Source organism: Amphiura filiformis, chromosome 8 (genome assembly GCF_039555335.1).
Source record: "Amphiura filiformis chromosome 8, Afil_fr2py, whole genome shotgun sequence".
Taxonomy (NCBI): Eukaryota; Metazoa; Echinodermata; class Ophiuroidea; order Amphilepidida; family Amphiuridae; genus Amphiura; species Amphiura filiformis.
The window spans coordinates 66,800,641-66,818,655 of NC_092635.1; the positions used below are offsets into that span (position 1 = coordinate 66,800,641).

The following is an 18,015-nucleotide window of genomic DNA, read 5'->3' on the forward strand; positions in this document are numbered from 1 at the left end:
GAACCCCCTTATGTTTTCATCTCAGGCATACTAACTGAATGACCAAAGCTAAACGTAGATCCATACTTAAAATGATAACCCATCATGGCCACCATCAATGTTGACCTATGGGGTTGGCGTTGGTGAAGCTCGCAATTGGTTTCTACAGTAAACTCCATGATTTTTATGTTGCCCTTGTCAAATTATTCTAAAGTATAATGGACTTTTAACTTGGTAGTTAGATTAAGTACTTCATAATCCAAAATATTACGAATGTATTGCCAGGAACAACTATATGGCTTTCATGTGACATCAAGAGACATCAATAGCTTACTTCATAGCCTAAAAATGGTCAAAATAACAATATTGGGCATTTTCCTTTTAAATGAGCGTGTTTGGTTTAAAACAATGCATTTCTCACCTTTGCATTCACTATTTTCATGAAAAAAGATATGTTTGCAATCAAAAGTATAATGCCTCTTACGGTAAACATACAAAATTATGTTTCAAATCACATTTAATGTTTCAAAAACATTTTAATGTTTTTGAAACATTTAATGTGATTTAAAAAAGAAACAAAAGTTATTATTCATGATTTTGTCCAACTTTGGTATTTTTGAACATAAGAAGTACTTCGTGTGAAAGAGATTACATTTGATTGTCATGAGCAGTTACATGGCTTTAACTTGACATCAAAAACACATCAATAGCTCACCAAATATTGATAAAATGGTCACAATACCGATTTTTAGAATTTTTTAATGGGGATTTTTGGTAAAAAATCCAATTCGCACATTTATATTTAAACATTTGAAACACCAAAAATTAATAAAAAAATTATAAAAAACATGATTTTTGCCCAAATTTTGTCTTTTTTCAACATTAAATGACTTTATGTGAAGAAGATTACAAACAATTGTCACGAAATGTTGCGTAGCTTTAATTTGACACCAAAAGACATCAATAGCTCACCAAATACTGAGCAAATGGTCAAAATACTGATTTTTAGAATTTTTACTTTAAAATGGAGGTTTTGGTAAAAATGCATTTCTTACCTTTAAATTCACTATTTTTGGGGAAAAAGACATTTTGTAATCAGAACAATATTGTCTTTTAGGCTTATTATACAGAATTGTGTTTTAAGTGACATAAATATTTCAAAACATTTGAAAAACCAAAAATTAATAAAAATTATAAAAAACATGATTTTTGCCCAAATTTGGTCTTTTTTCAACATTTAATGACTTTATGTTAAAAAGATTACAAACAATTGTCACGAAATGTTGCGTAGCTTTAATTTGACACCAAAAAGACATCAATAGCTCACCAAATACTGAGCAAATGGTCAAAATACTGATTTTTAGAATTTTACTTTAAAATGGAGGTTTTTGGTAAAAAATGCATTTCTTACCTTTAAATTCATTATTTTTTTGAAAAAAAAGACATTTTTGTAATCAGAAGAATATTGTCTCTTAGGCTAAATATACAGAGTTGTATTTTAAGTCACATTAGAGATTTCAAAATATTTGAAAAGCCAAAAAGTATTTAAAATGATTAAAAAACATGATTTTTGCCCAAATTTTGTCTTTTTTCAACATTAATATTACCTTATATGAAAAAGATTTCAAATTGACTGTCAGGAACAGTTGCGTAGCTTTAATTTGACACCAAAAAGATATCAAAAGCTTACCAAATACTGATGAAATAATCAAAATACTGATTTTGAGGATTTTCCTATTAAAATGGAGGTTTTTGGTAAAAAAGTGCAATTTTCACCCCCATGGCCAGCGCTTTGGCAAGTAAGAAATTGATTTTTGAATTCTGTGGAAAATTCTGAATAAGATAGACTCTGTCAGAATTTTGGAACCCGAGGGGTGATTAAATCGATGCTAGCTGAGGGACTATCAGGTCATGTCCATATATGCGAAAAAATCCGGATAAAAGAGCTTTTCCGACAGTGTAACCTCCAAAACGCATAAAAATGTAAAGAGCCCAATACGTAACAAAAAAATAGACCCACTCGAATTTGTTTCTTTCTTCGATAAATATTAACTGGAGGTCATGTCATGTCCATATATGCGAAAAAATCCCGATAAAAGAGCTTTTCGAACTGTGTAACCTCTAAAACGCATAAAAAAAAGTATACTGCCCAATACGTAACAAAAAATTAGAACCACTCGAATTTTTTTCTTTCTTCGATAAATATTAACCGGAGGTCAAGTCATGTCCATATATGCAAAAAAATCCGGATAAAAGAACTTTTCCGACAGTGTAACCTCCAAAACGCATAAAAAATGTAGAGATCCCAATACGTAACAAAAAATTAGACCCACTCGAATTGTGTTCTTTCTTCGATAAATATTAACCGGATGTCAAGTCATGTCCATATATGAGAAAAATCCGGATAAAAGAGCTTTTCCGACAGTGTAACCTCCAAAACGCATAACGTAACAAAAATTAGACCCGCTCGATTTTTTTTTTCTTTCTTCGATAAATATTAACTACAGGTCAGGTCATGTCCTTATATGCGAAAAAATCCGGATAAAAGAGTTCTTCCGACAGTGTTACCTCAAAAACGCATAAAAATATAGAGAGCCCAATACGTAGCAAAAAATTAGACCCACTCGATTTTTTTCTTTCTTCGATAAATATTAACTGGAGGTCAGGTCATGTCCGTATATGCGAAAAAATCCGGATAAAAGAGTTTTTCCGACAGTGTTACCTCAAAACGGCTACAAAAATATACAGAGCCCAATACGTAACAAAAAATTAGACCCACTCGAATTTTTTTCTTTCTTCGATAAATATTAACCGGATGTCAAGTCATGTCCATATATGTGTACATCCATATCAAAACGATGCACTTGTCGGCTGCTACATGTGTCTCATTTCACATAATAGTTGGGAATAAAAATCAGACTCATCTCAAGTGGAAGTCACTGCAAATCATCCCCAAGTCACATGGTTTATTAATACTGAGAACATTCCTTAACCATGTGACTTGGGGATCATTTGAAGTGACCTCCACTTGAGACGAGTCTGGTTTTTATTCCTAACTTGTTATGTGAAATGAGACACATGTAGCAGCCGACAAGTGCATCGTTTTGATATGGATGTATGAGAAAAATCCGGATAAAAGAGCTTTTCCGACAGTGTAAACTCCAAACGCATAACGTAACAAAAAATTAGACCAACTCGAATTTTTTTCTTTCTTCGATAAATATTAACTGGAGGTCAGGTCCTGTTCATATATGCGAAAAATCCGGATAAAAGAGCTTTTCCGACAGTGTAACCTCCAAAACGCATAAAAAATGTAAAGAGCCCAATACGTAATAAAAAATTAGACCCACTCGAATTTTTTTTCTTTCTTCGATAAATATTAACTGGAGGTCAAGTCATTTCCATATATGCGAAAAAATCCGGATAAAAGAGCTTTTCCGACAGTGTAACCTCCAAAACACATAAAAAATGTATAGAGCCCAATACGTAACAAAAAATTAGACCCACTCGAATTGTTTTCTTTCTTCGATAAATATTAACCGGAGGTCAAGTCATGTCCATATATGCGAAAAAATCCGGATAAAAGAGCTTTTCCGACAGTGTAACCTCCAAAACACATAAAAAATGTATAGAGCCCAATACGTAACAAAAAATAAGACCCACTCGAATTGTTTTCTTTCTTCGATAAATATTAACCGGAGGTCAAGTCATGTCCATATATGCGAAAAAATCCGGATAAAAGAGCTTTTCCGACAGTGTAACCTCCAAAACACATAAAAAATGTAAAGAGCCCAATACGTAACAAAAAATTAGATATTTATTTATCGTTTAATTTGTCGTAAGAGGAAAAAGAGAATTATTATACCTTTATCATGATAAAACATTAAAAACAATTTTGTATTGTTGTGTAATTGATGCATTCTTTTGATTTCACGAAGGAACTCTTGATAAACTTGACATGTAGGCCTACACTGTACATTGTACAGCCCTCTTCCCTAGTAAAAGTGGCACAATTGTGATTTTACCCTTTCGTTGTTAAGTAAGCATATCTCGAGATTAAAACAAGCAAATTGAACAGACTAAACGGCATTTGAGAGCTAAGACTGTGCCCTTGACGTCGATGTAAGCATTATGTCACAACGATATTTTCAATTTGCCACAGAGGGCGCTTTTCACTTGCACAATTTTTTTTGAGACAGGCTGTATGCGAAAAAATCCGGATAAAAGAGCTTTTCCGACAGTGTAACCTCCAAAACACATAAAAAATGTATGGAGCCCAATACGTAACAAAAAAATTAGACCCACTCGAATTGTTTTCTTTCTTCGATAAATATTAACCGGAGGTCAAGTCATTTCCATATATGCGAAAAAATCCGGATAAAAGAGCTTTTCCGACAGTGTAACCTCCAAAACACATAACAAATGTAAAGAGCCCAATACGTAACAAAAAATTAGACCCACTCGAATTTTTTTCTTTGTTCGATAAATATTAACTGGAGGTCAGGTCATGTCCATATATGCGAAAAATCCGGATAAATGAGCTTTACCGACCGTGTAACGCATAAAGAATGTATAGAGCCCAATACGTAACAAAAAATTAGACCCACTCGAATTTTTTTCTTTCTTCGATAAATATTAAATGGAGGTCAGGTCATGTCCATATATGCGAAAAAATCCGGATAAAAGAGCTTTTCCGAAAGTGTAACCTCCAAAACGCATAAAAAATGTAAAGAGCCCAATACGTAACAACAAATTAGACCCACTCGAATTTTTTCTTTCTTCGATAAATATTAACTGGAGGTCAGCTCATGTCCATATATGCGAAAAAATCCGGATAAAAGAGCTTTTCCGACAGTGTAACCTCCAAAACACATAAAAAATGTAAAGAGCCCAATACGTAACAAAAAATTAGACCCACTCGAATTTTTTTCTTTGTTCGATAAATATTAACTGGAGGTCAGGTCATGTCCATATATGCGAAAAATCCGGATAAATGAGCTTTACCGACCGTGTAACGCATAAAGAATGTATAGAGCCCAATACGTAACAAAAAATTAGACCCACTCGAATTTTTTTTTCTTTCTTCGATAAATATTAAATGGAGGTCAGGTCATGTCCATATATGCGAAAAAATCCGGATAAAAGAGCTTTTCCGAAAGTGTAACCTCCAAAACGCATAAAAAAATGTAAAGAGCCCAATACGTAACAAAAAATTAGACCCACTCGAATTTTTTTCTTTCTTCGATAAATATTAACTGGAGGTCAGCTCATGTCCCTATATGCGAAAAAAATCCGGATAAAAGAGCTTTACCGACAGTGTAACCTCCAAAACACATACAAAATGTATAGAGCCCAATACGTAACAAAAATCTAGACCCACTCGAATTGTTTTCTTTCTTCGATAAATATTAACCGGAGGTCAAGTCATGTCCATATATGCGAAAAATCCGGATAAAAGAGCTTTTCCGACAGTTTAACCTCCAAAACGCATAAAAAATGTATAGAGCCCAATACGTAACAAAAAAAATCCAGCCGAAAAACACTGACAAATATTTTGTTCTAAAAGTACTCAAAATGACTCTAGAAAGAGTCACAAATGACTCAAAATGAGTTACTGGGTCAATATAAAGTAATTCTACAACATAAACACGCACTAATAACCATAATTTGCTTTAAAAATAACCAGAGCCCAATACGTAACAAGAAAAATTCTATGTCTAAAGAAAAAACACTGTCAAATTTTTTTCTAGAAGACTCAAAATGACTCAAAATGAGTTCTTGAGTCAATATAAAGTAATTCTATAACAAAAAACATGCACCTAATAACCATAATCAGCTTTGTTCTAGAATTATTCAAAATGACTCAAAATGAGTTACCGGGTCAATATAAAGTAAGTTTATAGCAAACAAAAAATGCAACTAATCACCACATTAACCAGAGACCAATACGTAACAAAAAAAAATTCTAGGTCTAGAGAAAAAACAATGTAAAAAATAATTTTCTAGAAAGACTCAAAATGACTCAAAAGGATTTACTGAGTCAATATAAAGTAATTCTATAACAAAAACATGCACCTAAAACCCATAATTTGCTTTAAAAATAACCAGAGCCCAATACGTAACAAAAAATTCTTAAGTCTAGAGAAAAAACACTGTCAAATTTTTTTTTCTAGAAAGACTCAAAATGACTCAAAAAGGATTTATTGAGTCAATATAAAGTAATTCTATAACAAAAACATGCATTTAATCATGATAATGTCCTTTTAAAATAACCAGAGGCCAATACGTAACAAATAAATTCCAAGTCTAGATATAAAACACTGCCAAATATTTTGTTCTAGAAAGACTCAAAATGAGTTACTGGGTCAATATAAAGTACTTCTATAAAAACACATGCACATAATATCCATAATTTGCTTGAAAAACAACCGGAGCCCAATACGTAACAAAAAAAAAATGTATAGAGCCCAATACGTAACAAAAACCACTACAGAGGGAGGGAGTATGAATAAAGTAATTTTAATCAAATTTTAGTTTTGTTACGTATTGGGCGGGATGAATTATTTTTTGCCACTTTTTGTTCTATGTAGAAGAGGTTGAGCCCAATACGTATCAAATTGATACGTACTGGGATTTTGTTACGTATTGGGCTCTTACAAACGTTTTATACTCTTAATATACCCTTTATATAACCCGACATTTAAACGTTTTCTGACAACCTTTAATAACCTTTTGCGAATGATGTCGAAAACGTTTTGTGTTTGCTGAGAGAGGTATTTCATCGATAAGAAATAATTTTGAAAGATTTTGTTTAGATTTGTTCGTTTTCGACGAAAAAAAAGGGTTTTTTACGGAAACTTTTACATTACAATATAATCACAAAGTTGAACAAAACAGACAATTTTGCTGCACAGTCTCGCGTTGTTTTACCACCTTGCACTCAAATGTACATGAACACCACCCGCTATGTAAAAGGTCACTTCAAGACTTACTGTCTACAAGCTGGTATGGCAGCGGAGGTGGTCACGTGCGTATTTATAAATACGTATTTATAAATATAGTCGAAGCATACTGACAAATAATGTCGAACATTGAACCATTTGATGCATATAACTTGAGTGCCTCTTCAAATTGTTTTACCTTAAGTTCGCCGGACAAAGTAGTTTTCGTTCCTTGTGACATTATAAGAACATTCTTTGTTTTGTCTTGATACCTCTTGTCGCATCTGCCCTCTGTAGCTACCCTCAAACCCGTCTGTGTCATTCTTGTCCTCAATTGACCAATGTTACATCTACCTTTGTTTTATACCTGAACATCAGCTCTGAAACTATTGCAGCTTCTAGCGACAAGTTCTTGTCATAATTTATATTTTGAAGGCTTAACGGTCCCTAATTACGTAAAAAAAAAAAAAAATTCTGTATTTTACTTTTACAGCTATATCATCGGTACACCAAGAACCACCAAGCATGGTGACACGTTTTAGAGCAATGTCTAACATGTCAAAAACAAGAACGGATTCGATGTTGTCTACCGGTTCTAAAGTACGTAGCAGATCCATCTTGGTTACAACAAAGGCATCTGAAGACGTCAAAGCTGGAGATACGGTAGGATTGACATCTTTATATTTATATTTTGTCCATAACATGGTAAATACTTGGGCCTTGTCGAACAATTCTTCAACTTTATTAATTTTGAATAAGGCATACATCCTCCATTATGTATTTTAAAAATATCATCGAATTTAACAATGATACTTTGAACATTGCTTTTATTCCAAAGATAAGTTTACAAGGAACCGTGATGGCCAACGACCCAGTGAAGAATAAATTCACAGAGGAGTGGCAGGCTGTTAAAGACCCACCTGAGGTTTTTGCTATATGCGCTCCTCTGCAAGTTCTTTCAGCGTCTTTTGCTGCTTTTTCGCACGGTGGCAATGATGTCAGGTAGGTCCTATTCCTCTGTAATTAGTTTAATAGTGGTTTATAAGCAAAGGGTATGTGTCCCCGATATCAACGATATATCGGTGACGGTAACGATGAAACAAAAAATAGGGTATCACATCAATAATGATGCCACAGGCAATAGTCCGCCCTCTTCTATAGAATAGACACACGGGTGAATGAGAGATGTCCTCTAACTTTTTCTTTGTGAAAGTTAACCGGGCACTGTTTAAAATATACTTTAATGCCCTCTAGAAGGACATATATATTGCTCGGACAACATCATATTATTGGCAAGCTAATATTATGAGGACAGTGAAAATGACTCCTATTTTGAGAAAATAAGTCGTTCAGAATTGATATTCAGCAAAAACCAACTGTAAGCGGTGAGTTCCTTCGAACGAGACAGATTTGACCCAGAAAATAGTGTGATGTCATGAAATAAAGTGTGCCAGCTTTGAGAGAATGGACTCTCAACACTCTCAATGCACAGAACGTATACTGTTTTTGTTATCAGAAAAAAACCTCTGAATCAAGTACTACAAATTTAATGGTTTTTACACATATGGATAAAATCAGGCCGCTGCTTTATTATATACTAGTAATTTGTGATATTAAAATTCACATCTATATCAACTTGATTAGAAATATTTGGTGTATATCCATATTGAATTTATTATTCAAATAAACAATTTCAATGGCCTTTTGTTGAATCTTTCCGATTTTTCGTAGTACAAGGTCGCGCATTATACACATGACTGACTATCAAAAGAGCTCATATCGAGGGCTCATGTTATAACTGCTCGTGAACATTTACTCTTCATTTACTGTGACGTCATCAGTCTCCTGCATTGGAAATCAATGTCGCTACGAACGGGGGAAAGACCGTACGAGGCAGCATTTTACCAACACAATTTCTCTTTATTCAGGAGAAATACGAATAAAAAAATTGCAGCGAGTGTCAACTTGTAATGTAATAATTATTCTCTCCGAATGAAGTTAAACTTGTTTTTGCAATAGATATGCCCTTTAATGTATTTGTATTCAGCACCCTCATGTTTTACGTTAAAGCCATTCTAAATTCAGTTGAAACATACATATATTTTTCACTATTGACATGAACAAATAAGCCTCTATTATATCATCATTAACCCGGAGTTATATTTGATCTATTTTGGTACAACCTACATGATAATACACAGATAATATTTACTTAATAAAAGTAATTAAATATTGATTACATCTATTATGATTAATATGCGTTCATGCCTAAACAAAGTCTAAGATCTTCACGACCCCTGTCCTTCTAGCCTGTACTTTGAACCAGTTGCTGTTATCTGAAGCTATTTGGGAAACACAATATTTTGTAAGCAACAGCTGAATTTTAAGGACACTTTACCCTCTGCCGTCCCAATTTACAATTTCTGGCGAAGGTGGTGGGGGCAATCTTCCCCCAGCTCCCCCTGGCTACGACCCTGTCACCATGCATTATGATAGGAATGCGATTACATAATAGTCCACCCCTTAACTCTATCCATAATACCCTAACTGTAACCTTAATCATAACTTGAGAGTGGACGAGATTCTGCTATTACGCCCAATACTTTGTGATCAATCATTAGAAACCATACATTATTCTGCACAATTGTATTTAAATAATATTTCTGTATAATCATATTTAAATAATATTTCTTATCATAATACAGTAATGCGATAGGCCCTCTGGTGAGTATATGGATCATCTATCAAACAGGGGAAGTATCACAGGAAGCTCAGGTGGACTACTGGATTCTTCTTTATGGAGCAGCTGGCATTTCTATTGGTTTGTTTGTCCTTGGAAGAAGAGTCATTGAAACTGTAGGAGAAGATCTGACGCCAATGACACCGTCCAAGTATGTAAATCAAAAACTTTGCATAAAGTATAATATATTGTAATCACACACATATCTCTTCTTCATCAACGTTGGCACAGTGATACTCACGGATTTCTCACAAGCATTTGAATTGATCGACCATACTTTGCTAATGGAGAAATGTATCCATATGGGAGTCCGTGCGTCTATTGTGCCATGGTTGTCTGACTTTGTCAGCAATAGACAAGAGTGTGTTCTTTCTGATTACAAAACTATAAATGGTGGTTTCCCACAAGGTACTAAACTAGGCCCAATAGGCTTTCAGATTATAATTAATGATGCTGTATCAAGTAGTGTACCCAAAACAAAATGTTGGAAATATGTTGATGATTTGACAAAATGTTGGAAATATTTGATGAAATGACAATTGCTGAGAACTGTATCCATCCCAAATCCAGCCAAATTCAATATGATGCAAAAAGTCATTAATTCCAATTATGTCTATTTAAGATCAAGAAATAGCTAAAATGTTTGACTTCAAGTTGTAGCGTCCTTAGCTTAGGACTCAACACATTCATAGGTCATAAATAGACACAGAATATATGTCCTTACAGATGCATATGTTTGGGATCCTAGTGATGGGCATGGTATGATACAGGCCAATCTTTACTTCTTTTAAAATAATTATATACTTACTCTCGGGAGTATTGACCCTTTGGAAACGCGAAACTTATTTCTTTTTAATACCTTGTACAGGCCGTCATAATCTAAGCTGGGTACATTTCGTTATATTCCGAAGGGTCGTTATTTCAAAGGTTCATTACTCCGAAGGGTTAATATACGTACTCCTAACTTATGGTATAAAGGTCATTATTTTGAAGGACCGTTATTCCAAAATGTCTTAAACAAATTCTGACTTAAAGCAGATGCGTTCCTTTTAAAGATTGTATTGGTAACAACCCATTTCGTATGAAATACATTGTACTGATAAAACAAAGAAACTTGTAACTATTTCTGATTGTAGCTGATGATTGGTTCTTGTCATTTAATGGGCTATCAAAATGATAATGATAGTACTAGGTTAGTAATGGGGCCAGTTGTAAAGCTGGAAACTTACAATGCAATGATTTTCTGCACTAATTGTTCTTCTCTGTTTGTTTCTTCTAGTGGTTTCAGCATAGAACTTGGGTCAGCCACCACTGTTCTCATTGCCTCTAATCTTGGTATCCCAATCAGTACAACTCACTGTAAAGTGGGCTCCGTGTGTGCCGTAGGCTGGCTACGAAGCCGTAGTGCTGTAGACTGGAGATTATTCTCCGGTATATTCCTGGCGTGGATTGTGACGTTACCTGCCTCAATAGGACTATCTGCTGCATTTATGGGCATACTACAACACACCGTACCTTCACTATGTACTTGTTTTCCATATATACCCCCTACTGACTTTACTACAGGTGCTATGACAACGAATTTGTTTTAGACATTTCGATAAGGTGAAGAAGATGGAGAGATGTTGCCCAAAGATGAAACACCTGTTACTATTAAAAGAAGATAACTTTAGCATGCATCGAGGCAACCTTTTTGAAAGATAAAAATCTACCGGAAATTGCTTTTCTTTGAGTTAAGTTTGCTTAACCCAACCGAATCAGACATCAATAAAGCTCAAAATATTTCACTTCTCGGCTTCTTTCTTTCTTTCTTCCGTCCTACTTTCTTTCCCCATTGCCAAAACACTTTTGCCGCATTATGGTTAAAAGACAATAAAGTTACCCCTGCATGCCAAAGTTATCCCTTTTACGGTACCAATTTGGGCAGAAAATTAACTAGATATTAAAGTGTTTCACATGTGACACTAAATTTTAACTTTGGTCAGTGTTGACATTCCATCGCCTATATAGCAACATCTACAAGTTCACACTGGCCAAAAGTGTTGCAACATCAAAAAGAAGACTTCTGCGACCTGTAAGTTTGAACATTCATCAAATGTTCTGTCAATTTACGTTATGTGCAAAAGTACTAAAATAGCAATGTTTTCATGTAACCATTAAGATTAGGCTATCATTGTAATGAACGGTTTCCACTGTGGTGACGTCATGAGCGTATTACAATGGTGGAATTACAGAAACCTGTTAGAACGCACAGCGGAAGAATATTTAGCCCAGAAAATGTACAGGTACATAACCAGGTAGTAAGGGATCGGATGACTTTTAATTACACCAAAACATTGTTTTGTGTGTTTAAATGCCCATATGTATTTTATGGAGAAACCACGTGACCTTATTGTTCCGAAATATCCTTGCAAGACGCCGGTCATCTTTGACTGTTGGGTCAGTCCATGTCAAAACATACTGAGTGTACACCCACCCTCTTGGATTTTGCTGTCCTTTGACTCGGGGGTACCTTTCATGGACCCCTAGGTGAGGTCACAAGAAAAAAATTCAAATTCAATTTCGTTTCCGAATGGCGGGCCATCTAAGTTTGGCGACCTTGACCAAAATTGAGAATTTAAGGTGTCCAAATGACAAAGCGCTCTCTTTGAGAGGCATTTTCTTCTTAATTAAATCAGTTGTGACCCTCTTTTTGAATGTGGTCACTCACTGGCTGTGTCTGAAATGCCTAATGCCAAAAAAGACTGATTTCGGAATTTCGTTGGGATTTCAGGGGGGGGGGGTCAAAATCAGCACTTCGTACTGTTCAATCAAATTATCTTTGATTTTGAAGGACCCATGATAATGTCACAGTGCACTTATAGGTCCTAATTATGTTCAGAATGGATTAACCATGTGCCAATGTCTATGAGCAATTCAAAAAAGAGAAATTTCTAGACCCCCTACAGAATTTTAGGCCCCCTAAAGTGGTTCAGCCACAAATGGCGCTTAAAATCTGCAAATTTTGACACCTAATAACTTTAGGTGTACACCAGATATGAATTTCTAGTCTTTTGCATCTGAAAGAATGTAGTCTAATGTTACTAGGAACATAAGATTTGTTTTGTATTTTTTGTGTTTTGATACTAAGTTGATGGTGCCAAAAATCCCAATTTTTGACTAATAATGTACAGGTTATGGGTACAAAATGTCAATTTTAACATACCCTTTTTTCTATTTTTGATCACTTCATAGCAAATTGTCTTATTTATCCTGTTATTACATAGTTAACAACGTCCGATTTTGGTGTCTAATTATGTTTTCTTGCATGAGAAATACAACTACGCAACTTAAAAAACTGTACAAGGAACCAATGACCTCCTTATTACAATATGGATGCTTTTGGCAGCCATGTTGCAAAAGAGGGTCATCGGTTCCTTAATTGTATAGTTTATTAATTTGCTTAGTTGTATTTCTCATGCAAGAAAACATATATAATAAATTGCCAAAATCAGACGTTGTTAACTATGGTCAGAATTCAAAAAGGTCGTTGACCTATGAACATTTTTCGTCATAGCGCCCTCCTGAAAGGTCTGACACATAACAAACTATACATTTTTGGAATCCTCATGACCATACGAGTAATTTGATATATTACTTGACATAATTGGGAGCATTCTGAAAATTTAACCCCCATAAACCTGTACTTTGCATGTGCATCGTTGCCAGGAAGTGCATTTTTGACCCCTTAAAAATCCATACAGAGGATTAGAAAGTAGTTTTTTCTTATTACTTGACTCAAGAGCAACTTGAAATATCAGGATAAATAATACAAATGGCTATAAAGTGATCAAAAATATTTAAAAAATATCATACTAAAATTGGCATTTTGTACCGTATCCTGTATGCATGGTATGTTAGGCAAAAATGGCTATTTTTGAAAGCGTCAACTTAATACTAAAACACAAAAATACAAAACAAATCTTATGTTCCTAGTAACATTAAACTACATTCTTTCAGATGCAAAAGACTAGAAATTCATATCTGGTGTACACCTAAAGTTATTAGGGGTCAAAATTTGCCGATTTTAAGCGCCATTTGTGGCTGAACCACTTTAGGGGTGGCCTAAAATTCTGTAGGGGTCTAGAAATTTCTCTTTTTTTGAATTGCTCATAGACATTGGCATATGGTTAATCCATTCTGAACATAATTAGGACCTATAAGTGCACTGTGACATTATCATGGGTCTTTCAAAATCAAGATAATTTGATTGAACAGTACGAAGTGCTGATTTTGACCCCCTCTGAAATCCCAACGAAATTCCGAAATCTATCTTTTTTGGCATTAGGTATTTCAGACACAGCCAGTGAGTGACCACATTCAAAAAGAGGATCACAACTGATTTAATTAAGAAGAAAGTGCCACTCAAAGAGAGCACTTTGTCATTTGGACCCCTGATCAGAAATTCCCAATTTTGGTTGAGGTCGCCAAACTTTGATTGCCCGCCATTCGCAAACGAAATGGAATTTGAATTTTTTCTTGTGACCTCACCTAGGGATCCATGAAAGGTACCCCTGAGCCAAAGGAGAGCAAAATCCAAGAGGGTGGGTGTACACTCAATCTGTTTTGACATGGACTGACCCTGTTACATTCTTCCATCCATGCAATTTGCTTCCATAACCAACGTTGCAGAAACCAATTTGGCGACCATTCTAAAGCAATCTGGACATTTCAGGACTTAAAAGTTCCTTCTTTCTTGCGTTCAATATTTTGTGTGTCCGCTTGGCGAAATTATTATTATACGTATTAATATCAAATATAAGAAAATATGAGGGTTTCACATAATGCACTTATTATCATAACAATTATCATACATTGGTTTGTTTTACATTGCATCTGTATAGTTATATCACTTTGTGTTGTGTACAGAATAGTATTTAGAGGAGCCTGAAGCAAACTTCATTTCAATTTCAATTTCATTTCAACTTCATTATTCAATTAGTAGAACAAACAATAAAATCAGCTTGTGGTTCATTGATAGTTTGCATTGACCTTGCATCAAATAATGCATGTGATAAATAATACAGCAAGAATATTCCTCTAAAAGCAATATTTTGTGGCGCTGCAGTCCGTTTTATGTCTTTGTGCTAGCTCAACTCAAAAAACTAGAATTCACATTGAACTCTTTGCCTTCAAATTGTAATCGACTGAGTAACAAAATCGCGGGAAACAGAGTAGGAACGTTCAAAAAAGTTTCTCCGATATTACAGCACTGCTCGCAGGATTGTCTTTATATTATCGACGTCAGTTTCACGTCTGGCATTCAGGAATGTCCTGTCATTGTTAATTGTTGGTTATACATAATAACCCAACACTTGAATAGGATTTAGTCAGTGGTCATTGATGATACTGCAGATACTTACATGGAATGCTATGCTCCATGCATACCTTGACAAACTTGAACAGGAGTTAGCCAAAGCAAACACAGACTAGAGATATTTAAGAATCCTGTATACATAGGTAGAAGCTTATTATATATCCACTTCAACAATAGGATTATTGATTGATTCAAAGGTGTTTGACAAGCGCTATCAACATGAGATACATGTAGCACTAACTTGAGGTACCTATGAATACGACCTTGATGAACATTTTACACTGTAACTCAGAATACAATTTAGGACATTTACAGATCATTCGTGGTGTACGGTCACATTTACGACCAGTACGGCATATTTTAGTCGATCAATATTAATATATTAACTCTCGTTTCTGCATGTCATTCTTCTTTCATTGTATTCAAAATATATGTCGTTTCCGCACTTTATTACCTATATCCCTATTTACCCACTATTTGAATAATTATGCGTTTCCTTCAGTTGTGTATATTTCACAAATATATGAGCTGCAATTTCAAAAATTGGGCAAAAGAAGCAGCTTTTGGTTATTCTTTTCGTAAAACAGGGTGAACAAATATGAAGTTTATTGCAACATTAAGCAAGTTTATTGGAACATTAATCAATAAGGTTAAATTTAAAACTAGTCACAGTAGAACGATAGAATTCGGTCGATTCACAATACGATCCGCCTCCATCGGTTGCAAGGGAGAGGCCAAAATACGCATTGCATCATGGGGGAATATCAACATCCAAAGCCCACATAATACGAATATGTATATCGTTGCGTGTTTAAATAATAACAGAGCGAAATATAGCTAAGTATTTTACATTACATAGGGCCCTATGTCTTCCATAACGTAAGAATGTAACTTATCGAGTAATCTCTATTAATATCATACCGGTGTATATTGTTTTAGTGTTTCCATTATATAATAAAACTAAGGATATTTATAACAAAATCGATTTTGTGAACAATATTATTGATATATTCATTTATGCTAGTCACGCATTAATTTAGGGCGCAAAATTGAAAGGTTTTAACTGGCATATTAGTTATTGTTAAAGTACACCCGTTTTAGTTCACACAAAAATACAATAATAAGAAGAAATTTAGCAAGTATAGTGAGGTCTTTAAACAAGATATAAAAAGGCGAGTTACATTTTAAATCTTGGAAAATGACGATTTCAGAAATACACTTACATCCAAAAACATCAAAATGCCAGTTAAAACTATTTAATTCTGAGCCCATAATTTGTAATCATATTATTACTCTTAAAGCCCATTATTGAGAATCTTGTACTTTGATTTAATAAAACGCGTCACAAAAAGCACTATGTTCTTGAAATAGCATGCTTTGATTGCGTACAGAACGCAAAAAAGCGAGTTCATCTACGCAACGCAATAAACCCTTTTCCAGTGACGCCATCAGTTCAAATTGGATACAAGAAACAGCCTGTGTGATCCATGTGCAAACGCAAAACGCAGAGCCAACGCGAAAGATCCGTTTGTGTTTATACTCGCTGCGGCATACGCGTGTTACCATCGCGCGATAATAATTGCATGCGCAGGTTGTCTCTCGGGACCCAATTTTGATTAATCTGTTCCATGTTTAACTAGGGATGCTAATTCTAGCGGGAAAACCAGTGGATCATCACATTACTGAAGAAGTCATCTGACCTGGGTAACGAAACTGTCTAACAGTATTGTAGATTTGTCGGTCTTACCTTCAAGCATCACGAAAATTTTATATCCCTAATCCTAATTCTATATCCTAAAACCAAACATTAGAATTCATGATAATGCTTACATGCAGGTAGGGCCGATTTCTCTACATAATTATTGAACTTTTAATAATTAATATGTATCATTTATTACTTTAATTACAATTATCTTATTGGACTAGTTTACACAATTCTTATACATAACATTTCAGCTGTTGATTTCCCACCGGCTGTTGTATTTTTGGTCAGTGCGTGTTTACGGTGCAAAAAACTGAAAACAAAAACCTTACTTCAAAAATTTCTGTGACTACGAAAAACCCTCAATCTTTCATTAAACATTCTAAATATTGGCTAAAGCGTCGGGTTTTCAATGGAAAAGTAACCAAATGGTCGCATGATTCAAAGGGGCTCATCCAATTAGCCTGTTGCTGTTTATTTTTTTGCACAGACGAAACAAATGATGGTCGAGAAGAAATGACCGCGTTTTTTCATCCAAAATAATTATACATATTACCAAAACTCATTTTTTCGATGTCAGGTGAATTCAAAACAATTAAAATCGATCATCCATAACGAGTGAACAATAGGGAGCACAATGGTTGCCGAATACACGGCCATGCTATCACTTTTCTGCTCATATTGTGGCCAAACCTTTTCTTATGTATTGCGTCCACTTTTATCCGGCACGTACGTTGGCCTATTCGCTCCAGTGTGTGCGAGTCAATTGGCGTGTAAGACGGCGCGCTAACGACGGCGCGCTTTCTACGCACGCGGCGCCGACGCGCTGCCTGCCAGTTGCGATAACGTGATTGGTTGGCAACAGATTTTTTAATAACATAAAAACCCCGGTTTTAACCATATTTTACTGATTTTGAAGCAAATTGTTGACCGTTTTTGACCAAATAAAGTTTAGCACCTTTCGATGTCCCGTATGAATTCGACCACATTTGGATAGATACTGACGGAACCGTTCGTGGCATACAATTTACAAACATACAAATTTCCCCTATTTATAATAAGATGCTTTTATAAAAAATATTTATATTACAATATCGATATAATGATATGGATTACAACACTTTGAGTTTGATATTGATTTTAATAAAAAAGTGTAGCAATAATCGAAATATACAGCCTGTCTCAAAAAAAATTGTGCAAGTGAAAAGCGCCCTCTGTGGCAATTAGAAAATACCTTTGTGATATAATGCTTACATCGACGTCAAGGGCATTGTCTTAGCTCTCAAATGCTGTTTAG

At 34.8% G+C, this 18,015-nt stretch overlaps 1 protein-coding gene across 1 annotated transcript in view; it reads left to right on the forward strand.

The window, feature by feature from the left end:
• Positions 1-11,252, forward strand: part of LOC140159676 (sodium-dependent phosphate transporter 2-like) — a 34,917-nt gene extending 23,665 nt beyond the window's left edge. The window contains exons 8-11 of the mRNA XM_072183171.1: positions 7,414-7,583; positions 7,759-7,922; positions 9,626-9,811; positions 10,940-11,252. Coding sequence (XP_072039272.1) covers positions 7,414-7,583; positions 7,759-7,922; positions 9,626-9,811; positions 10,940-11,252 — 833 coding nt within the window. The remainder of the gene's footprint in view (positions 1-7,413; positions 7,584-7,758; positions 7,923-9,625; positions 9,812-10,939) is intronic.
• The last annotated feature ends 6,763 nt before the right edge of the window (positions 11,253-18,015 follow it).